This window comes from Peromyscus maniculatus, chromosome 7, assembly GCF_049852395.1.
Source record: "Peromyscus maniculatus bairdii isolate BWxNUB_F1_BW_parent chromosome 7, HU_Pman_BW_mat_3.1, whole genome shotgun sequence".
NCBI lineage: Eukaryota > Metazoa > Chordata > Mammalia > Rodentia > Cricetidae > Peromyscus > Peromyscus maniculatus.
The window spans coordinates 117,636,658-117,659,278 of NC_134858.1; the positions used below are offsets into that span (position 1 = coordinate 117,636,658).

The 22,621-nt window shown below is 54.3% G+C and overlaps 3 protein-coding genes across 14 annotated transcripts in view; 2 read left to right on the forward strand and 1 right to left on the reverse strand.

Moving 5' to 3' along the window:
- The window catches only part of Wdr48 (WD repeat domain 48), a 38,545-nt gene extending 36,640 nt beyond the window's left edge, over window positions 1–1,905 (forward strand). For all 8 annotated transcript variants that reach the window (XM_042282017.2, XM_042282019.2, XM_076577362.1 and 5 more), the window contains one exon: window positions 58–1,905. In XM_042282017.2, coding sequence (XP_042137951.1) covers window positions 58–153 — 96 coding nt within the window. In that variant the 3' untranslated portion in view covers window positions 154–1,905. The remainder of the gene's footprint in view (window positions 1–57) is intronic.
- On the reverse strand, window positions 1,842–15,872 carry Gorasp1 (golgi reassembly stacking protein 1). Of its 5 annotated transcripts, none has more exons than XM_076577367.1 (9): window positions 15,752–15,872; window positions 8,789–8,869; window positions 8,181–8,384; window positions 5,597–5,683; window positions 5,333–5,463; window positions 4,918–5,128; window positions 4,187–4,337; window positions 3,655–3,804; window positions 1,842–3,477 (listed from the first exon to the last, which is right to left on the reverse strand). In XM_076577367.1, the coding sequence occupies exons 1-9, from the start codon at window positions 15,809–15,811 to the stop codon at window positions 3,236–3,238; spliced, it is 1,317 nt and encodes a 438-aa protein (XP_076433482.1). In that variant the 5' UTR covers window positions 15,812–15,872; the 3' UTR covers window positions 1,842–3,235. The 5 variants fall into 5 exon arrangements, with proteins under 5 accessions (XP_076433482.1, XP_076433483.1, XP_042137956.1 ...); XM_076577368.1 differs by having other exon boundaries at window positions 8,295–8,384; window positions 15,752–15,870; XM_042282022.2 differs by lacking the exon at window positions 15,752–15,872 and adding an exon at window positions 8,954–9,448 and having other exon boundaries at window positions 8,295–8,384.
- Window position 15,873: 1 nt separating this feature from the next.
- Window positions 15,874–22,621, forward strand: part of Ttc21a (tetratricopeptide repeat domain 21A) — a 36,288-nt gene continuing 29,540 nt past the window's right edge. The window contains exons 1-5 of the mRNA XM_076577357.1: window positions 15,874–16,031; window positions 17,753–17,882; window positions 19,050–19,160; window positions 19,702–19,868; window positions 22,093–22,215. Of these exons, the coding sequence (XP_076433472.1) occupies window positions 16,005–16,031; window positions 17,753–17,882; window positions 19,050–19,160; window positions 19,702–19,868; window positions 22,093–22,215 (558 nt within the window). The 5' untranslated portion in view covers window positions 15,874–16,004. The remainder of the gene's footprint in view (window positions 16,032–17,752; window positions 17,883–19,049; window positions 19,161–19,701; window positions 19,869–22,092; window positions 22,216–22,621) is intronic.

Sequence of the window (22,621 nt, forward strand, 5' to 3'; positions counted from 1 at the left end):
AAGGGTGCCTCTAGCTGTTAGTGACCTTGATGTTTTCAATGCACTTTGACTATCCAGGTTTTGGACCCAAATATGGACCTTCGAACAGTAAAGCACTTCATATGGAAGAGTGGTGGAGACCTGACACTCCATTACCGTCAGAAGTCCACGTGAAGGGTGGGCCCATGCTCCTGGGTTATTCATCAACCTTCCTCTGCGGCCCGAGTAGTCCTAGGAAGCCCACCAAGCCCTACCGGGAGCAGGACCTCCACCGGCCGATTGGTGAAGTGACTAATGGAATTGTAATATAGAACCAGGTTCCATGCATAGATTAAGTTGTCCCCAGGGATTCAGTGCAGGGACAGAAGAGCCCCAGGCACTGTCCTTGGAGATGTACAGAGAACCTCAGCAGGCCAGTGCAGACTTGGCTGACTCCTTTTGAAGGGCCCGCCCACCTCTGTCTGTTAGTACTTGGTAGGGAACATCAGTGGGGCCACATCTGTCACCGTGTTTGAGTTTCAAACCCACGAGTTCTGCGGCTTTTCTAAGTGCATTCCACTCATGCAGCACCTGTGAAGGCTTTTTCCAAATTACAAAAAAAAAAAAAAAAAAAAAAAGTTGTCTTCATCATGTAAAAGTTCTTTTTAATGGGAATCATCACTGTTGCACAATTCAAGAGCCAGCCCGTTTCATAAGAAATGACCATCTTGGGCTACTTTTGAAATACCGGATCTCAGTAGGCTCTGTAGGAAGACCTTCTACAACTCCAGGGCCAGGGCGCGGTGCCAAGTACTGCCCCTCAGTAACCTGGCTGCACAAGAGCCCGAGCCGCTGTGCGCGGTCCTTCCTCGTGTGCCCACCCTGTCTTCCTCACAGGCAGAGCCCGCGGGAACCACAACTCTTGCCCTGAGCGAGCAGCATGATACTGTCAAGACGTAAGTCCATGCTGAAGTTCCATTTCATTCAAATGCTACCTAAAGTTTATGTTATTTAGAGTAAAAAGATCTCGGTGAGTTGATTTGATATTTATATCGTGGTCCATGTTTGTTTTTCCAGTTTTATACGCGGGCTTTTGTTGTACCTGCGTCCAGATCTTTCCTTGTCTTTCTAACAATCAAAAGCTTTCATAGACTCACTTGGATCTTGTACAGAATATTAACTTATTGGGGATAAAAACTTCAACTTTGGCAGAAAACACTTTGGACTCTTCCTAAGGTCATTCTCAATCAGATAGATGAGTGGTCCCCCAACACTCCAGAAGAGGAGCCTTGAACAAAGCCAGAAGCACAAGTGCCTTCAGGGGCAGTTTGTTCCAGTCCAGTCGCCTCCCTGCCGAGTGTGGCCTGCCCCCCAGGAGCAGGAGCTGCGGAGGGCTTTTTCTTTTCTACATCTTCACAGGTTCTGCTGGGGGCCGCTGGTGGGTCCAGGTCCATCCCTCACAAATGGAGGCACTGATCCACACAGCTGCAGAACAGGGCCCCTCACAGCCGACTGGCGCACAGACATGCCATGGCGTCCACACCCTCAAGTGAGCAAAGACATTTCCCAGGCGCTAAGATGCTCTCCCTTCCTCAGAGCAACTGGCGGCTTTTTTACACAGGTCCTTTTTATCTGTTGGCCACAACAGCGCACTTTTGGTGCGTATTTTTAGTGATGTGTGAGCTAAAGGCGAGGGGTGGGGTGCCCAGCCCTCGGCAGTGTTTGCAGGCGGGCTGTGCGCGCACGGGCTTCACGGTCACGGCCAGTGCTGAGCCTCAGGCCCTGTGTGCCCACTGTGCCCCTGTGGTGGATTTCACCCCAGCATGGTTGTACTTCCCCCTCTAGACAAAATCAGTAATAAGTTCCCAGAAAATTGGACAGTCTGCAATGCCAAAAGGGTCAGAGTCTGTATTTCAAGTTGTATAGAATAAAGCTTTAGTTAAACTATTTCAGTGTGTCTTACACATTTATTTTTTCACTTGTCATTTGCCTTCACAGCAAATTACAGGGAAAGAAATGTCTGGGCTTCATATTCAAAACGTCATCAATATCCATCTTACCCCACTTATGAGGTCTCAGGGAGCAGAACCTTCCAATTAGGGCAACCAGGGGTCAGAATGCCTAGCTACAGAGCTAAGATGAGCTGGCTCCAGAGCAGCCCTGTGGGGGTGACACTGTGCGCACATTCCTGGCACTCACCAGAGGCCCTGGGATGATGCCTCATGGGCCTGGATAGAAATGTATTCCTAGTGCTTGAAGCTGGGACCTGGCCCACTGTGTTGTATGGCCTGTGCTTCCTAGAACAGAGTCCTTGGCTTAACAGCCTGAGTGCCCTGTACATACAGTTACATGCAGCCCACAGACATACAAGACTGGAGCACAAGACCAGAGGCAACTTAGAGTGATTAGCGATGGGGGGGGGGGGCGGCCTGGAGCTGCAGCGGACATGCCTGGTGCCGTCTGCAGAAAGACAGCAGAGCAGACAGCCTCTCCTAGCCTGGCCTCTAAAGGCACCTGGAGTTGTAGGGACAGTTTCCCTCATGCTGAGGACAGATAGGCCACTGCCATCCAGTCTCTCCTAGGGTGGAGCTAGAGCGAAGAGGTCTAGATAGAGGGATTTTGATGGTGAGCATAAGTCAGTCTGCGCCTGTTCACCATCAGACCTGGCTGAATACCTTGTGTACTCAGAGCCTGTTGTCTGTCTGTGGGGCCTGGGAGAAGGGGTCACGGGCACTACAACTGGAGTGTGTGCCCCCTCCACACCCGGGGCGGGGGTGTGTGTGTGTGTGTGTGTGTGTGTGTGTGTGTGTGTGACTAGCACAGGTAGATCCCTGTGAAGGGCCTAGAATTTTCCAACTTGAGAACAAAGTGACCAAGTACACTACCTCTCTCCTCCAGCATAAGGATTAGAATGGGGGAGGCATTGGGACTTGGGGTCCTCAGTACAGGGGGGGCTGCTGGCAGACAGAGACAGCCTCTCTTATCCCTCACCTGATCTTCACACTCCATCATGATCAGGGTGATCAGGCCCTGCTGCCTCTCCCTACCCAGGAGGCTTCAGTGCCTCAGTGAGGCAGCCTAGAGTCCATCCTCTGCCTCAACTCAGAAGCTGGGCTGTTGCTCCCAGCTCCCCTGCCCCAGTCCAGAACTGGGGTGAAGGCTGGCCCCTAGGAGGAGACTCTAGCAAAGCCCATGACCCTAACCCTCACTAGGAGCCGCAGCCCAAAGAGCTACACAGACGTAAGCTAAGCGACACCAAAGGTCACCAGGAGCCTCCTCACAGCCCAGGCTGTGGCTCCGGGGTGACCTGAGTTTGGCTGCCTGGCCCCTCAGTCTCTGTGTCTGCCGGCTCCTCCGTCTGTGCTTCCAGTAGCTCTGCAGACAGCCCGTCTTCGGGGGAGGATGCAGAGGTGAGGCCATCGGGGAGAGTCAGCTGGGGCAGGTGGTCCGCCTGGGCCTGGGCCCCCGGACTGTCCGGGAAGGAGACCTCAAACTCTGACCCTGACCACGTGGCTTCACCTGAAACAAAGTGAGGCTGAGGAGGCCCAACCTCAGCGATTACCCCCCTGCAGCCAGGCTCTGGTGGAGGCTTAGAGGTCAAACGTGAATCCCTGGCTACAACCAACCCTAACCCACCTTAGCATCTCGGGGCAGCCCTCCCTAAACCCAGGGTTCTTGGGGGGCGTCACTCCCCACCTCGCTCATGAGAGCTGCTGCTGGAGCCCATGTCCTCTGGTCCTGAGGCGGAGGCTGCTGTGGAGGTGAGCACTGTGGAAGGTGGCAGGCTAGGGCACACACTGGTGTTGCTGCTGTCCAGGAGAGAGATGCCTGACACGTCCAGGAAGCCTGAGGAGGAGAGGAGGAGCCCAGTTCTTCGCTCACAGAAAACAACTACTGGAAATCTGGGAGCCTGGCTCCCCGGCCATGTTCCTGGAGCACCTAACTTGCCCTTGGCCCCACAAATGCCCTCCACCTAACCCCGTGGAGGCTGCCACTGCCTGTCCTGGAGTTGAGCACCATGGGGTAGCACCAAGGCAGTGGGCCCTGACCCTCTCTGCCTCATCTGTCCAGTGACCTGAAACAGGCCACCCCTGTCCACTCTTGACTGACGATTAGCAGGAGGGACGCTGGGGCACAACTCTGCAAGTCTCACCCTGAGCCCGCAGCCCACTTCAGCTCCAGGGCTCTGCTCTGGGTGCCTCTGTCTCCCCCGGGGCCTGTCCCATACCTGGATCCATGACCCGCTGCACTGGAGGTGGAGGCTGCAGAGGGATCTCCATGGAACGTGGGCATCCCTCACAGTCGGCAGCTCCATGGCTAGGATACCCAGGCCCAAGGAGCTGTCCTTCCATGAAGCCACCAGAGACCTGTGGCAGGGCCTAGACATGCCAGGAAAGAAGAAACTGGGGGTCAGGACAGTGCCCGTAAAGATCCAGTACAGAACGTGTTCAGTCCACCCTAACTGCAGCCCACCCTGGCACTGTAAACATCACCCCTCCTTTCCCTGAGTGATGGGGTCAGGCCAGATCCTCCCCACAACAGACACACTGGCGGGGGGGGGGGGGGGGGGGGTGCTTCTGACACTGCGAGGGATTTCCAGGTATCCACAAATACTACCCCTGGTCCTTGAGCCTCCCTTGAACCCAGGTGCATATGGGGACCATGCATCCTAACATGTCCAACACTGGCCAGCTGTCCCCCACCTCACTGTAGCTCAATGTTCTGCCCATTTCTGGGTCTCAGTTTTCCACTCATCCAATGACTACCAGCGCCTCGCCTCCACTCCCAAGGGCAACAGAGCCAAAAGTGTGCTTTACTGTAGCCAAGCAGGGCTCTGCTGCTGCTGACTACCAGAAGCAGACGGGCCTTCCACAGACAGAAACCTCAGGCCTGGCCTCCAGCTGGCCGACCCGCTGCCCCAGACACTCCTCCCTGGCCTGACAGCTACTCCCCACATACCTCCATGACACTGTGCCTGTCACCCAACTCTGGGCCAGAAGAGTCCTGAAGGATGGGCCAAGGTGGCGGGGCCCCCAGAGGCAGGGCATTAAGTTGTGGAGTACTAGCTGGAGGAGTGCCAGCTGGTGAGGCCCCAACTGGCTTCTTGTAGTGGCTGGCAGGCTGCGTTGGGATCCGATGTAGATACCCATAGCCAATACCACACCCCAGACTGTGGAAGGCCAGAAACGTTCAATCAGGGCTGTCCACGACACAGCCTCCCTACCTCTACCACCCCCACCCACAACCAGACTGAGCAGGGATGAACCTCAGGACGCTGGGGGCCCGCTCTGTCTCCTCCAAGGGTACCAGAAGCCCACGCCCACTGGGCCAGCCCACCCATCTAGTCCTGTAGCCCTCTGACCCCAGGAAGTACCTGCCCTCTCCACCCCAGGCTGCATTGGGAGTCACAGTCACCTCCCGGCAGGAGTCGGACTCAGAATTATACACCATCAGCTTCAGGGGCTTCCCCTCATGGGACTCAATGAGTGTAAAGAAGTCTTCGGACTAGGAGAAACACAGTGTCTGAGGGTTGCTCCCAGCGTCGGCCTGGAAGCCTCAGTGAGAGAGACACCTATGCACAACACATCTGTCCACACCCCTTCAGGAGGCCCGGAAACAGACACCATGGGTTCCTTACCTCCTGGAGAATCTGGTCAGAGCCAACTACATAGTCTGTGTAGGGACACAGGCCAGCCAAGGCAGCGGGCGAAGAGGGCTCCACGTCCTGAGGTAAGAATGATAGACTAAGACTCGCTGCTGAGCCGAGACAAGAGGCACAGTGTTGTCTCTCCAGGGAGGACACTTGTCCTCCGTTGCCAGCAAGGCTTCAAGCCAGAGTTCCTTCTTCACAGGGCCCAATTTTCTCCTCCCCGGGGTTTACAGCCTAACCAGCAGAGGGCAGCACCTGCACTCAGTCCAGCATCAGACCCTGGACAGTGTGCCTGGGGAAACTCGCTTACTGAACCTCTAGGCTCCACACTCTCAGCACTGAGTTCAAGGCTAGCGTGACCCACATGACGAGTTCCAGGCCAGCCACAGCTACATAGTGAGGCCCCGTTTCAAAAAACTTAAAGAAAACCAGGGGCAGGGGAGATGGTTTGTAGGTGGGGTGTACGCATGAGATCCGGGGTTTGGATCCCCAGCAGTCAGCAGGAGGTTAGGTAGGGAGCCTGTCTCCAAGGTGTAGAGGGAGACGGGATGCGGTGTTAACACCCGGTTATGTAACATGCTAACACATGCTGCCACGCTTGCACACACACACACACACACACACACACACACACACAGCAGGGAAGGGTATTTGCCCTGAGCCGGCTGCCTGGGTCACAGACAAGAGAAGGAAAACTAAGAAGACCCCTCCTTCCTTCTTCCTTGGGAGAGTTTTACGGAAGCACAGTGTCCAGCCACGGCCTATGGCCAGCCATGGCCTATGGGACGTGCAGCCCGGACAGCTATTAGTACAGTCCACCCCAAATCGGAAACCAGGGAACCATTATAGGGGAGGGGCTGGGGTTGGCTCAGTCAGTGAAGCGCTCGCCTTTACCTGAGTTCAAGCCCCACCGTCCAGGGGGTGTGCACCTCTAACTGGCTAGGGAGGTGGAGACGGGCACATCCCCGAGACTCACTGGCCAGAGTGTAGATGAACAAGATTTCCAAGGAAATCTTGATGACACCCAAGACTGTCTTTTTGCCTCCACATGCACACACAAATGAGCACGTATCCACACACACATACATCTTTTTTTTTTTTTTTTTTAAGGATCAAGCCACTTTAGTGCAAAGAATGTCAGGCTGGACCTGAGTTCAGCCCCCAGGAGCCCACATGGTGGAAAGAATGTTGTACTCTGACCCTCTGACCTCCACGTGTGCCAGGGCACACATACACCCACACAAAATAAATGTAATTATTTGAAATAAAAACAAAGCATGGATTATTTAATTATGAGCTGTGTGGTTCTGTAGTGTGAGCTTCATAGATGACAACAGCATGCTCACTATAACACCACACCAAATCAAGAGACATGTTCTCAAAACCCACGGGTCAAAAGCTGGGCACCCCTGGGACATGTGACCCAAAACAAGTAGCCATCCAGCCAGAGGCTGGACAGCCCTGGGGCAGCCCCACTGCTCCTGAGGAGTGCTCCTGAGGAGTGCTCCTGAGGGAGTCTGCCTCATCTGCCCATTTCATGCAGAGGCACACCGCAAAGATTCCCCAGATTCAGCAAACCTTCCAGCAGGGGCGCTCTCCCTCCGCCAGACCAGGAGCATCGGAGCACTCGGGTACCACCGATGCTCACAGGTGCCAGGTGTGCATGTGTGTCTGTCATCTAATGCTAACATCTGGGGCAGCAGTTAGGAAATTCGCTCACGCAGCTGCTGCACAGCGACAGGTCACAGAAACTACCCACCTGGAGCAACACTAACACTGAAGTGGGCCGCTGGCAGCTCATGCTGGCCCACCCTTCAAAAGGGACCAAGACATGGAGCCGCACAGACAGCCCAGAGAGTAAGAAAGAGCACTGGCTGCTCTGGCACGGGACCCAAGTTTGATTCCCAACACCCACATGGCAGCTCACAACCCTCTCTAATTCCAGTCCCAGGGGCCCCAAGGTCCTCTTCTGACCTCTAGGGGCGCACACACGGTGCACATACAATACATGCAGACAAATCGCCCATATACACAAAATAATAAAAATTTTTTTTTTCTTTTTGGTTTTTCAAGACAGGGTTTCTCTGTGTAGCCCTGGTTGTCCTGGAACTCACAGAGACCCACCTGCCTCTGCCTCCCGAGTGCTGGGATTAAAGGTGTGCACCACCACCATCCGGCCACAATAAAACAAAATTTAAAAGAAAGAAACTAAGGTGTGTAGTTAAGAATGCCTAGAGTGGCCAGATGTGGTGGTGTACACTTAATCCCAGCACTCAGGAGACAGAGATGTGGTGGTGTACACTTAAGCCTAGCACTCGGGAGATAGAGGCTGGTGGATCTCTGCAGGTTTGTGGCCAGCCTGGTCTACACATCCTAGGCCAGCGAGGGCTACATAGTGAGACCCTGTCCTAAGACAACAAAATGGAACAAGAATGCCCAAGGTCACAGAGCCAGCAAAAGCAATCATCGGCTGTCCTCTGAAGACACTGGGACAAAGCCAGATCCCACAGCGCTGCCCTCTGCTCCCGCGTGCCCCGGACCTGCCCGGTCCACACGCCCTGCCAGTACTCACCAGTACATGCCACACGTGCTCACTGGCCCTGCGGAAGCTGCAGAAGCGCACGCTGGCTCCCAGCAGTCCCTGGCCACCCCACATGTTGCTGGGCACCACCTCCACCTCTCGCACCTTCATGGTCTTCATGTTGAATACTTCCAGCTTTACCGGCTTCTCCACGTTGGCCTTCAGCAGGGCCTTCAGTGTGTCATTCTCCTTGTTCTGCACGGGCCAGGAGGGGCCGGCTCAGTCTGAGGCCTCCCACCCCTGGGCCAGAAGCCTCGGACCGGTCAGGGCCTGGTATGAGGACAAGCTGGGGCAGTAACTGGGCCCAGCCTCATGGGCTAGGTTTCGGCCTGCAGCCACTATAGCCCGACTGCCACTTCCCAGCTCCAGGCACCCCAAGTCCTACCAAGCCTTGGTCCCTAAGCCTGCCAGAAAACACAACGAAGCCAGGAAGAGGCCTCTTAGGCCCATGTCCAAAGGCCTCACATGCCTTGAAAGGCAGCCGTCTTAGGCCTGGTGGCCACCTCCAGGAGGCCCTCAAGCCCTGGTCCACCCAGGGAGAAAAGGGGGCAGAAGCAGGCTGGGCATCCTGTGGGGACAGGGGGAAGTGGGGACCTCACCAGCCTCGAGTGCCCGATGGTGATGATGAAGTCGAAGTAGGGTTCCAGGCCTGCCTGCTGGGCCGGCGAGTTCTCCTGCACCTGTCACAGGGCAGAGGCAGGTCACGGCCCAGACCTGACTCACGCAGATCCGAGAAGCCCCGCACCACTGGGGAGGACGCCCACCTGCACGACTGCTCTGGCCACTGCCAAGGGTCGTCCCATGTCCCACTCACCACCTTCTCAGACGTAAGTCTCCTCTGGGGAAAATGACTTTCCCTGACACACAGATGCTTCCAGAAAGGACGCACACGGTCCTGGGAGTAAGAGACACCAGGCAATACTGTCCCCAACCCCAAAACTGGGCTGCGGCTGGCCGGGAGGCCAGAGGGATTGGCCAGGAAAGGCAGACATGCAGGAGAAGTGCAGCCAGGCCTTGCAGAGTGGCCAGATCCTAGAGAGCCTAGAGCCTGAGTAGCTTAGCCCCACTGGAGCGGGCAACGGTAGCCGGATGGCAAAGGAAAGCAGATCCCAGGCTCAGGACTGACCTCTGCATGAGTTCAGCTACACCCAGCCACACAGTCCTGCTCCCACTGCTCCCCACCCCTTTGGGTGCTCCCTGCCCCTCTCAACTACCAGCTCACTGCTGTCTCCGAAGTACAGCCAGCTCCCCATCTCAACCTGTACCCAGACACATGACAAGCTCCCCATCACAAGCTGTACCCAGACACATGACAAGCTCCCCATCACAAGCTGTACCCGGGACACATCTCAACCTGTACCCGGGACACATCTCAACCTGTACCCGGGACACATCACAAGCTCCCCATCTCAACCTGTACCCGGGACACATCACAAGCTCCCCATCTCAACCTGTACCCGGGACACATCACAAGCTGTTCCCGGGACACATCTCAACCTGTACCCGGGACACATCACAACCTGTACCCGGGACACATCTCAACCTGTACCCGGGACACATCTCAACCTGTACCCGGGACACATCACAAGCTCCCCATCTCAACCTGTACCCGGACACATCTCAAGCTGTACCCGGACACATCACAAGCTGTACCCGGAGACACATCGCAAGCTGTACCCGGGACACATCACAACCTGTACCCGGAGACACATCGCAAGCTGTACCCGGGACACATCGCAAGCTGTACCCGGGACACATCACAAGCTCCCCATCTCAACCTGTACCCGGGACACATCACAAGCTGTTCCCGGGACACATCTCAACCTGTACCCGGGACACATCACAACCTGTACCCGGGACACATCTCAACCTGTACCCGGGACACATCTCAACCTGTACCCGGGACACATCACAAGCTCCCCATCTCAACCTGTACCCGGACACATCTCAAGCTGTACCCGGACACATCACAAGCTGTACCCGGAGACACATCGCAAGCTGTACCCGGGACACATCACAACCTGTACCCGGAGACACATCGCAAGCTGTACCCGGGACACATCGCAAGCTGTACCCGGGACACATCACAAGCTGTTCCCGGGACACATCACAACCTGTACCCGGGACACATCACAACCTGTACTCGGGACACATCACAAGCTCCCCACCACAAGCTGTACCCGGACACATCTCAACCTGTACCCGGGACACATCACAAGCTCCCCATCTCAACCTGTACCCGGGACACATCTCAACCTGTACTCGGGACACATCTCAAGCTGTACCCGGGACACATCGCAAGCTGTACCCGGGACACATCGCAAGCTGTACCCGGGACACATCGCAAGCTGTAACCGGGACACATCTCAACCTGTACCCGGGACACATCACAAGCTGTTCCCGGGACACATCACAAGCTGTACCCGGGACACATCGCAAGCTGTACCCGGGACACATCTCAACCTGTACCCGGGACACATCACAAGCTGTACCCGGGACACATCTCAAGCTGTACCCGGACACATCACAAGCTCCCCATCACAAGCTGTTCCCGGGACACATCTCAACCTGTACCCGGGACACATCACAAGCTCCCCATCTCAACCTGTACCCGGACACATCTCAAGCTGTACCCGGACACATCACAAGCTGTACCCGGGACACATCGCAAGCTGTACCCGGGACACATCGCAAGCTGTTCCCGGGACACATCTCAAGCTGTACCCGGACACATCACAAGCTCCCCATCACAAGCTGTTCCCGGGACACATCTCAAGCTGTTCCCGGGACACATCACAAGCTCCCCATCACAAGCTGTTCCCGGGACACATCTCAAGCTGTTCCCGGGACACATCACAAGCTGTACCCGGGACACATCGCAAGCCCCATCTACAGTGCCTTGCTCAAACAATGCAGCCTTTGTCCCCAAGTCCTGACCTAGGCCTTTGGCTCAAGCCTTTCACTAGGAACATTTGACTACTTCTTGGGCCAGGCATCAGCCAGGCCCCAAGGTAACAATCCAGGTTACAGGGCACAGGACTCATGTGACTTCAGATCCTCGGTGCCTCCATTGGACTCCCCAAGATGAAGGAGAACTTTTCAGGAGCCTGATGAGAACAAAGCGCTGAGGTGTCTCTAGTTCAAGGCCAGTCTGGCCCTGATAGGACAACGGCCTCCTAACAGTAGCACCAACCGAGTCCCTGAGTGCCACCTCCTGGAGCTGCCACAGCCACCAATGGGAGTAGGCCCATGTTGGTTGGTGGCCCATCCCCAAGGGCAAGCTGTTCCTGGCCTGTCTGGGGACTTCAAGTCCTGTTCCATTCCTCTGGGGGCCCTACTTCAGGGACTCTGAGACCTGACCTCTGCCCCTATTAGACCATGGCTCTCAACCTTCCTAACGCTGCGACCCTTTCATACAGTTCCTCATGCTGTGGTGACCCCAACCATAAAATCATTTTCATTGCTATTTCATCACTGTAATTTTGTTACTGTTATGAATCATAATGTAAATACCTGTTTTCTGATGGTCTTAGCAACCCCTGTGAAAGGGTCGTTCCACCCCTGGAGGGAACACAACCCACAGGTTGTGAACCCTTCTCTAGAGGCTTTTGAAGACCACAGGACTAGGATATGTTAGAGGGTGGGGGTCCTCCCAAGCAGGACCTCTTCCAACCCACCCCAACTCCCTTGTTACCCAAGGCCACTTTGCTCCTAAGAGGCAAGTGTCACCTCCTTCGCCTGGTGTCAGCAACCCACCACCGTTAATGAGGTCTGGAAGCCCTGGTCCCCCTGGCCATCTACGACCTCCACCCACTCAGGCCTGTGGATCTGTCCTCTACACTGTCTACACTGCCCATTAGAGCTCCAACAGCTGAAATGATCTAGGCTGTTGCCCAATGTACCTTGTTCCTGCAAAACCCAGTGCCCTTCCACCCTGCTCTCCCCGACACCTCCCAATGCACCCCACCCCGGAAGCCTAGAGCACGCTCAGCTTTTCCTAACCCCACACCTTCCCTCCAGCCAAGGACCCTCTGGAATGAACTGGGGCAGACTCTAGACAGGGGCTGGGTGCCAAGCCCCCAGATGCTGACGCCTCCTATGCTTTAAGCAATCTGTAGGCCGTTTCACTGTTCCAACTTCTACATGAGAAAAGCAGCTCCGTAACTTAGGCATCTGATCCGAGAAAATGCAACCTGGTTACAAGAGCGTTCTCTGTGTGTCACCCCTCCACTACTGCACATTCCGGGTGCCGAGGGCAAGGGCACCACCAATGTGCCTGGGAAGACTGGGGATGACAAAATTCAGACAATTTAGCTCCCTTGTTCTTTGGCTCTTAAAAATATAAGTAAATGGCAGCCAAGCAGCGGTGGCACACGTCCTTAATCCCAGCACTCGGGCGGCAGAGGCAGGTGGATCTCTGTGAGTTCAAGGCCAGCCTGGTCTACAGAGTGAGTTTCAGGACAGTCAGGGATACACAGAAAAACTTTGTCTCAAAAAAAAAAACAAAACACACAAACAAATATATATGTACACACACACACACACACACACACACACACACGGCAATAGGGGACCGGTGATGCCAAACCTGGAACCCAAATGGTGGACAGAGAGAACCAGTTCCACTGACCTCCACATACACATGCCATTTCATACATGTATATGTACACACTCAAGTGTAAGTGTAAAAAGCCCTTTAAAATTGTGTGTGTGTGTGTGTGTGTGTGTGTGTGTGTGTGTGTGTGTGTGTGTGTGTAGATAATGTTATCCTTCCACTTAAAATCTTCTGATAGGAACTGGAGAGAAGGCTCAGTGTTAAGAGCACTTGTTGCTCTTGCAGAGGACCTGGGTTCAGTTCCCAGCACCCACAGGGTGGTTCTCAACCATCCATGACCCCAATTCCAGGGCCTCTGTGGGTACCAGCTACAAACATACCTGTACAAAAAAACATTCTTACACATAAATAAATCCATAAATAAATAAAATCTAAAACAACAACAAAAATGCTACAGACAGGCCAGGCGGTGGTGGCGCACGCCTTTAATCCCAGCACTTAGGAGGCAGAGGCAGACGGATCTCTGTGAGTTTGAGGCCAGCCTGGGCTACAGAGCAAGATCCAGGACAGGATCCAAAGCTACACAGAGAAACCCTGTCTTGAAAAACAAAAATCAAAACAAAACAACAACAACAACAATGCTACAGACAGTATCTCCAAATAAAATACCAAGTCTCAGGACCTGGGGAAAGAGCTCAGTGGCACCCCAGCATCCAGGAGGCCCAGGTTAGATCCCCAGCATCCAGGAGGCCCAGGTTAGATCCCCAGCATCCAGGAGGCCCAGGTTAGATCCCCAGCATCCAGGAGGCCCAGGTTAGATCCCCAGCATCCAGGAGGCCCAGGTTGGATCCCCAGCATCCAGGAGGCCCAGGTTGGATCCCCAGCATCCAGGAGGCTCAGATTAGATCCCCAGCATCCAGGAGGCCCAGGTTAGATCCCCAGCATCCAGGAGGCCCAAGTTAGATCCCCAGCATCCAGGAGGCCCAGGTTGGATCCCCAGCACTGCAAAACCAAAAGCTCTCCAAGTCTTCAGGACAACATGGAAGGTCCTGCATGCCCAGCCTCATCCTCCACACTCTCCTGACGGCGGCCACACCACCCTGCACAACAGCCTGGCTTCGTCGCGATTTCTCCGACAGGCTTGTAGAACCCACCACCCACCTCCTGCTGCTCTTCCCTCCACTCTTTGCTTCCAGGAATCTGCTCAAACACTGAGCAGACATCTTTCTTGACCAGACCCATCCGGGTATCACTCTTCATCCCCTTAACTTATGTTACTTTTCTTGCTAGCAATTACCATGTAGCACATATTTATTTGTATGTTTAAGATTTGTGTGTGTGTGTGTGTGTGTGTGTGTGTGTGTGTGTGCACAAGCACATGCCTGTACATCAGTGTATGCAGATGCTAGGTGTGTGTGTATGCTTGTGGAAGCCAGAAGACTTTGGGTACCCTAGAGCTGGAGTTACAGGCAGATGTGAACAACTCAGTGTAGTTACTTTTGCTTGTGCATACACACACACAGACACACAACGCCAGGAACTGGACCTGGGCTGTCCAGAAGGCAAGTGTTCTTAGCTGCTGAGTCATCTCTTCAGCCCACCGTGTCTGTTTCTGAGCTAAGAGTCTTGATGTATAACACAGACTGTCCTCGAACTTGGAGTCTTCCTGCCTTTACCTCTGCACACCAGCAGATGGAGCCATCACACCCCTTACACACAGCTCTTGCCGGCTTCCTTCTCTCCAATACTGTACTGTTTCCCATGTGTTCTCTACTGCCTGAAGCTCTGCCCGCCACAGAGCATATGTTCAAAAACATGTCTATAGCTAGGTACGCTAGTGCTCGGGAGCTAGAGGCAGGAGGACACGGAGTAAGGCCATTCTTGGCTACAAGAGATCCTATACCAAAAACAAAACAAAGGGACTAGAGAGACAGGTCAGGAGTTACAAGAGCATACTGCTCTTTCAGAGGACCTGGGTTCAGTTCCCAGCATGCATATGGGGCAGCTCCCAAATGCCTGCAACTCCAACTTGAAGGGATCTGAAGCCTTTGACTTCTGCAGGCACCCTCACTCGTGTGTGCACATGCACACACACAAACACACACAGTAAAATTACATCTCTGTGAAGGACTCCCATCCTCTGACCTGTCCCCCTACAACAGCCCTTCTTGCCTTCGCTCGTGCCACGACCTCACCTCCCACATCTTGTGCAAATATGCTTTAAAACGCTCTTGGGTGGATGCATTCCAATGTCTGCCAGCCCCCAGGCTCAAATCTCTTCTGGTCTGCAAAGCCAACGCGGCTCTCCTGCTAGGAACCACTTCTTGGCCCGGATGCCAGCCTTCCTTTGACATACACCAGAGAAGCATGGTCTATGGAGCAAGTTCCAGGCCAGTCGGGGCTACACAGTGAGACCATCTCAAAAAAACAAAATTTAAAAGAGGCTGAGAAAGGAGGGCAACTGGAGTTTGAGACCAGCTTGAGCTACATGCTAAGATCCTGTCTGAGGGCAGGAAGGCAGGCAGGCTGACCTGTAAACAGCCAGGCACCAACCTGATAAACCTGCCTGCCTCCACACAGCTCTGCATCTACCCACTTTTCAAGGAGGAATAGTCAGGGAGCTGTGTTCAAAGCCCTTCCTATCCCAATCCCATACTCCCCGACCTCTTTATCAACCAGGCTATAAACGACTTTGTCTCTACTTCCCAGAAGCCTGTTCGCTCGCTCATACCTCCCTGCAAGTGACACGTAAGGCCTCACCCAAGTCTTGGGGTGTTTCACTCTGGGGTCCCAGTGCCCACCCTGGCTCCATTCATGGCCACCTCCCCCCGCTGCAGCCTTCCCGAAGCTCTCGAGCTCCTCCAGCCCCTTGCACTGCCCCTCACAGAAGGGACTTCGGGTCTCGGGCGCGCTGAGCCTACTCAAGCTGGCAAGGAGGTCACCGCGGGCCCCCAGAGCCGTGCCACCCTCCCCGATGCCCGCCCGCCGCCCCGGTTCAGCGGCTCACCCCGTGCAGGTGGAAGCCCTCGCCGCCCGCCGGCTGCTGGGTGCTCGCCCCCAGCCCCATGGCCGCCCTCTCCCTCCGCTGCGTGGCTTGGTCACGTGGGGCCAGGCCACGCCCTCCCGGATGTCACAGCTCTTAGCAACAGGCCGGCTGCCAGGTTGCCAAGGACGCGAGCGCCTCGGACTTCCGGCAGTGAGTCGGGCGGCGAGTTGGGCAGCCAGAGCCAGCAGGGCATCACCTAGGCCGGGCTGCAGCGATGAGCAGCGATGACTCCTCCCTCATGGTGCGTGAGCGCTGGGCCGCCTGTGCCCGGGCTACTTCTGTTGCCAGGACAGCTCTGCCCTGGGCTCTCTGCTCTCTGGATATTTCTGCTCTGGGGCCACCTCTGTACCCTCTGGCCATTTCTGCTCTGGGGCCACCTCTGTACCCTCTGGCCATTTCTACTCTGGGGCCACCTCTGTACCCTCTGGCCATTTCTGCTCTGGGGCCACCTCTGTACCCTCTGGATATTTCTGCTCTGGGGCCACCTCTGTACCCTCTGGATATTTCTGCTCTGGGACCACCTCTGTACCCTCTGGATATTTCTGCTCTGGGGCCACCTCTGTACCCTCTGGATATTTCTGCTCTGGGACCACCTCTGTACCCTCTGGCCATTTCTGCTCTCGGGCCACCTCTGCCTGACTACCACCCTGCTACCTTCAGGCCATCTCTACTCTTGGGACAGTTTCACCCCTAACCACCTCTACCCCTCTGTCCACTACTCCGGCAGCATCAAGAAGTCCTTCCATCTCCCCCAACTCCTTAGCCAATGCATCGCTTCCTGTGTCCTCTGCACCCCAACCTCAAATTAGCTCCCTGAGCTGACCCTATCCCCCTGTGCTCCCTCAGACTAAACCCATATCCATCATTGTGTCTTATCTTCCTCTCAGCCTCCTGCGCAAGCCTCTTCTGCGTCCCATCTCAGTAGACGCTATGAGCTGTAACTCTCTCCTACGCCAACCTCCCAACCCTAGCTCTAACCCAACAAGCTTCCAAATGTCTCCACGGTTCACTTACTTGGATTATTTCCTAACCAGAACCACGTCTCCCCACGGTTTCCCTACATTGGCTCTTTTCACCAGCACAGCCATCACCACATACCGCCTGCAACCGCACACGACGGCCAGAGTCCTTTCTTTAGAATACATACATTTGAGGTGACTGGAGATGTAGTCCAGTTCCTAGAGTATGCACCAAGCCTGGATTTGATCCCTAGTGCCATATAAAACAGATCTGATGGTACTTGCCTGTAAACCCAGCACCTGAGAGGGGAGGAAGGGGAACCAGGAGTTCAAGATCATCCACAGCGATGTAGTTGAGTCTGTCAAAATGAGACTCTGTCAGAACAGTTTTAAAAACCATCCCAACTGCTTCCTGTTTGTTACCCTGAGATGATGTCTAGGCTTTTTCAAATGGCCCATGAGGCTTTTACGACCCAACCACATCTATCCCCAATTCAACACCCACAAACCTTAGAGGAAGTGAGACTTGGCTTTGAAATCTTAGCCCCAATTATTGTGTGATCTCTCTGGAGCTATATCTCCCTGGGCTTCAGCCTCTTTGACTGTGAAAGACACAAAGAGGAACATGTGTCTGACGATGGACATAGAGCCCATGATAACGGTCCCTAGCTTCTCATACAGCTGTTGCTCTAATTGTTCCAAACATTGCTCCATACTCCTCTTCCTTCTCCTCCCATGACAAGCCTGAGTTGAAGTTTACATCGCATCTTTACCAGAATCTATTGCCATCCCCCAATCACCTAAAAACTCTGTCCCAGGAAAACTGCCTGGAGCTACTCCCGGGCTGCTGAAGAAGAAGGCGAGGTCTGAATGTTGCCTTTCCCTTCCTGAGTGTAGAAGTGAGAAGGGACATGGCACCTCCACGGGGAGCATGTCTCACTCTGTCTGGGTCAGAACAGAGACGGAGGGACGGGGGCATTACAGCCATGTCTTCCTCACACAGGCTTCGATCATTTACTACAGCCAGGAAAAGTACTTCCACCACGTGCAGCAGGCTGCCAGTGTGGGCTTAGAGAGGTACAGCAATGACCCTGTGCTACAGTTCTTCAAAGCTTATGGAGCCCTCGGGGAAGGTAAGGCGTTGCTCTGATGCCAGGTACCAGTCTTTATCCTCTGGCAGCATCCGGATGCCTACGTCTAGCTACGTTCCTATGGAAATGGCCTCATACTGGCTGCGGAGTCCTGTTGATAAACAGAAACCTGTGAAGTCTATAATCAGGTTGAATTTTGAGATCTTGGCTCACTATACCAGCCAGGAGCCTCAGTTTCCCTATCTGCAAAATGAGTTGTGAGAGAGGGGGCTACATGACTGTTGAACTCTCCTCAGGCTTGGAAGCGGAGAGCTGCATCTTTGGGAAAGGAGAAGTGAGAAGTATGAGCACAGGAAAGTGGGGCGTGGATGTAAGAGGGTGGGACTTAGAGAGCCAGGTGCTGAGAACTGTCTGAGCAGCCTGTGGCCAATGTTGGGGACATTCAGGATAAATGTCATCCGTGGGTCTTGAGCAACAGAATGCCCTGTCCTCCTCAGAACTGACTCCAGCCCCTCCAGAGTTCCCAGGCCCGCTCTGGGGCACAGCTCTAAGATTCTTAGCCCGTGGGCTGCGTGCAGTGGTGTGCACCTTTGTTGTTCTAGCCCTTCTGAGGTGGAAGCCAGAGGGTCGGGAAGTTCACCGTCTGTTATTTTAAACTACACCACATATCAAGTCCCAAGCCACCTGACAAACATGAGAGCCTTTCTCAAAACAAAATACAAAAGTAGGGGCTGGAGAGATGGCTCACCGGTTAAGAGCACTGGCGAGGCCAGGCGGTGGTGGCGCACACCTTTGATCCCAGCACTCAGGAGGCAGAGGCAGGCGGATCTCTGTGAGTTGGAGGCCAGCCTGGTCTACAGAGAGAGTTCTGGGACAGCCAGGGCTACACAGAGAAACCTTGTCTCGAAAAACAAAGCAAGCAAACAAACAGCAGAAAACCATCTAGGGCTGTCCTCTGACCTCCATACACAGGCACACACACACACACACACACACACACACACACACACACACACACACACACACCCAGCCTAGACACAGAGCCAACAGCCTACAGAGAACTTCGCCCTCCAGGAAGCACAGGCTTTGGGGGACCTTTCAAGTCAGTTTGTCCCTAGATTCTGTGTGTGAAAGCTGGTGATGCCTAACAGGGGTCCCATGTTGTCTGTCTGGGACCCCAGAGCAGAACTGTGTACATTCTTTCTACAGACCATATCCATGATGCCATCAGTGAGCTGGAGGGCATCCAAAGCCACCCAGATATGGCCCTGTGCTCTGTCATCGCTCTGCTTTATGCTCACAAATGCTGTGACATCATCGGTGAGTGTGCAGCTGTGCTTGGTGGACTGGGCCCCTAGGGGAGAAAAGGTCACTGCAGAGCTATTGAAGAAGGGGTGTGCACAGGCGACTTGAATCTGATGTTAGCCAGCCAAGACGGGTTATCCCTCATCCTCACCGCACAGGCTTCAGAGAAGACCTGATGCCTGAAACCACCGGAAAGGAAGCAGGCAGAAAGCATGACCGAAGGGGTCACCCTCCAGACCAAGCGTTGAAAGCATAAACTCAACCATTCTAAATAATCGTGCTCCTAATCTCAGTCTCTAGGGAGGCAGAGAGAGGGGCCAGTGTAGACTCCCATCTCTCACTCAGGATGGGCGTGGGCCTCAGCTAGGGATTCAGGTTCAGTCCATCTGCTCAGCACACTGATGAACATGGGATGGGGGGGTGCCTCCCAGACAGTAAACTGAGCCCATGTGTACACAGCGCCCGTGGGGCAGGCGTTGCTGGGGCAAAGAATGATGCGCTGCATCAGACAAGAACCACCTGGCCCTCACCCAGCCTCTTCCTCTTGTGGATTTAGATGGAGAAGCAGTTCAAGAGTTGGAGTGTAGCTTGAAGGAGATCCGCAAGACGGCCAGTGACACTGCCCTGTACTACGCCGGCCTCTTCCTCTGGCTCGTAGACCGCCATGACAAGGCCAGAGAATACGTTGACCACATGCTGAAGGTCTGCAGTGGCTCCAAAGAGGTACAGGAGCATCTCAGAGTCACAGCCCAGCAAAGCGGCCACCAAATGCGTCATAGTGGGGTCACTCCCAGAGAGCCCTGGGACTAGGGCCACATCCAGGCACGGGTCTCACACTTCTACCTTGTCTAAAACCACAATGCATTTGTGCAGTGTCCACAGTCCTCTAGACTGCTTTTGTTTGGCCTACCTCTTTTTTTTTTCTTTTCTTTTTTTTTTGGGGGGGGGGGGCGGGGGACAGGGTCTACTGCATAAACTTTTCCTGAGAGACACAAACAAGCGCATGCTTACCCCCAAAGAGGGCATCAAGGACAGACCAAAGTACAATTCCTCTAAAGCCCAACTTTGTAGAACAATGAGTCTATTGGGCTTGACCCCAAGGCAGCCACACAAACCAAAACAACCTCACTTCAGCCTGAATGACCACTTCCCCACAGCTGCACAGACGAAGTCTCTCCAGAAAGGACCACCCCTCCCCAACGTGTACCTTAGCACCCCCACCTCACCCCATCCCCCCCACCCCCCCACCCCCGAGGCAACCTGCCATCAGGGCAAAATTACATATACCTAGCAGTGAGGTGCAGGCTGGGCTACATGGTCCTGCCTGTTCTTGAGAGGGCTTGTGGGTGCCCACAGCTGCTTCTGACGATGGTGATAACAGCTGTTGTACTCAAAGCCTGGGTTCTGCAGCTCGACAAGGTTGCATGTAGTTCACCCTGTAGCCAAGGATGGCCTTGAACTTCTTCTGTTCCTCCTGCCTCCGCCTCCAGAGTGCTGAAATCACAGGCGTGCACTTACTCAATGCTGGAGGTGGAGCCCAGGCCAGGCACTCTACCATACATACCCATCCCAATATAACAGTTTTTAGATTTTGTGCTGAACTTATTTCTTTATGTGTATGGATGTTTTGCCCACATTTATGTCTGTGTATCACATGCATGCTAGATGCCTGGAACTAGAATTACAGAAGGCTGTGAGCTGCCGTGTGGGTGCTGGGACTCAAACCAGGGTCCACTAGAAGAGCAGGCAATGCTCTTAACCACCGAGCCATCTCTCGAGCATCTTCTGCCATGGTATTCTCTAAACATCTTGAATTTGTTGATGACATGTAAAAAATCAGACGATTTGGCAGGCAAGATGGCTCAGTAGGTAAAGGCATTTACCATCAAGCCTGATGACCTCTGGAACCCATATGGTGGCACATGTGTGCACACATGCACACACACATGCACACACTACATACATCCAGATATACATACATAAATGTAATAGAACATTTTAAAGAAATCATAAGATTTAACTAGGCAAGCCGGCAGGGTGTGATGGTAGCATGTGCCTGTCATTCTAGCACCTGGGAGGCTGAGGCAGGAGGATCAGGAGCAAGAGGCCAGTCTGGGCTATAGGGCAAGACTGTCTCAAAAGGAAAGAAATCAGAAGGGTCTACCTGAAAGTTCGGGTTCCCTGGTTCTTTGGAAAACCCAAGTGAGCTGTCTGTCACACTGAGCCCTGCTCTCCCTGCAGCGTCCTGATGGATCTGAGTGGTCAGTACCTCATGTTGGTGCTGATGCTGCAATTGGAAGCCCATTTGGGCTGTGCATTCTCGGAAAGCCTCATGGCAATGTGTAAGAGTGTAAACATTTGTCCACGGGAAGGGGTGAAAATTGACGTGTCTAAAACCGATATGTACTGTACACCTATCTAGAGGGAGGCATTGTCTCCTTGGGGGAGCAGTCAGGGAAGAAAAGAGAAGCACTGGGCTGGACGATGAAGGGGTGCTCAAGGCAGCATCCTTCTCCTCCAGAGATGCTTCCCAGGCCTGTTCCTCACTCTAGCTGGAAGAGGCCGAGAGCAGCCCTGCCCGAGCCCCAGGACTGTTAACCTGACTGCAATGACTAGTCCCCGGTGACACAGGGAAGAGGCCTGGGAGGAGTGATGGGGAGCTGTGGGGATGTGGGGAGCAAGAAAGGGAGGCCCCTATGGGGGAGCTGCCAGACTAAGCTGTAACCAAATCCTCGTGAGATGTATGAGGCCTGATTTCGAAGGTGAGGGGTGGCAGGGTGTCACAGGCAATGAAGGCAGGAGAGACCACCTGGTAAAGGAGATAGCCCGTTGGGATCTGCACGAGGTGATGCCCACCAGCGAGGTGGAGATGGCAGGGGCAGGACATGGGCTAGCTTGGGTTGAGCCTGACCCAGGACTTTTACCTTTCTTCTTGTTCTCGTCCCAGGGCTACGTGCTCAGAGGCTGGGTGGACCTCACTTCCAATAAGCCCCATGTTGTGAAGAAATCCATCAAGTACCTGGAACAAGGAACTCAGGACACCAAAGATGTGCTGGGGCTGATGGGCAAGGTGGGCAGGGGAAGTGGGGGAGTTTGGCTGCTTCCCTGGAGCCAGGGATCTGCCGGGGAGCTCAGGTCCACCAGGCCAGAGCCCACCCCTACCTGCTTTGTGTGAACATCCTTCTCACTCTGTCTTGTATTGTTTTGAATGCTAGGGAACTGGGCCCAGGGCTTTGCGTGCTAGGCAAGCACTGTGCCACTGAGCTGGCCCTGAGTTCCCGGTCTGAGAACCCGGGGGAGTGGCCGGGCAGCACTTCCTGCTGGGGCTGGGTTGGGTCACCTCCCTCTCTGCCTCTTCCACCTCTGACTTTTACTCCTCCCATTCCCCCAATCTCCTCCCACTTGTTAAAGTTACAGGAAAAGGGAGGCATACACTTGGCATGTTTTGCATTTCCTGATCTTAATTTGAATGAAAT

What these genes read in the sequence shown, in the direction of transcription:
- Gorasp1 (XM_076577367.1), bottom strand. Translation starts at nt 15,811, where the DNA reads ATGGGGCTGGGGGCGAGCACCCAGCAGCCGGCGGGCGGCGAGGGCTTC. An exon ending in AGGGCTTCCACCTGCACGGG is followed by an intron (nt 8,870 to 15,751) that starts GTGAGCCGCTGA and finishes GCCCTGTGACAG; the next exon opens with GTGCAGGAGAACTCGCCGGC. An exon ending in GCAGCGGGTCATGGATCCAG is followed by an intron (nt 3,805 to 4,186) that starts GTATGGGACAGG and finishes TCTCCTCCTCAG; the next exon opens with GCTTCCTGGACGTGTCAGGC.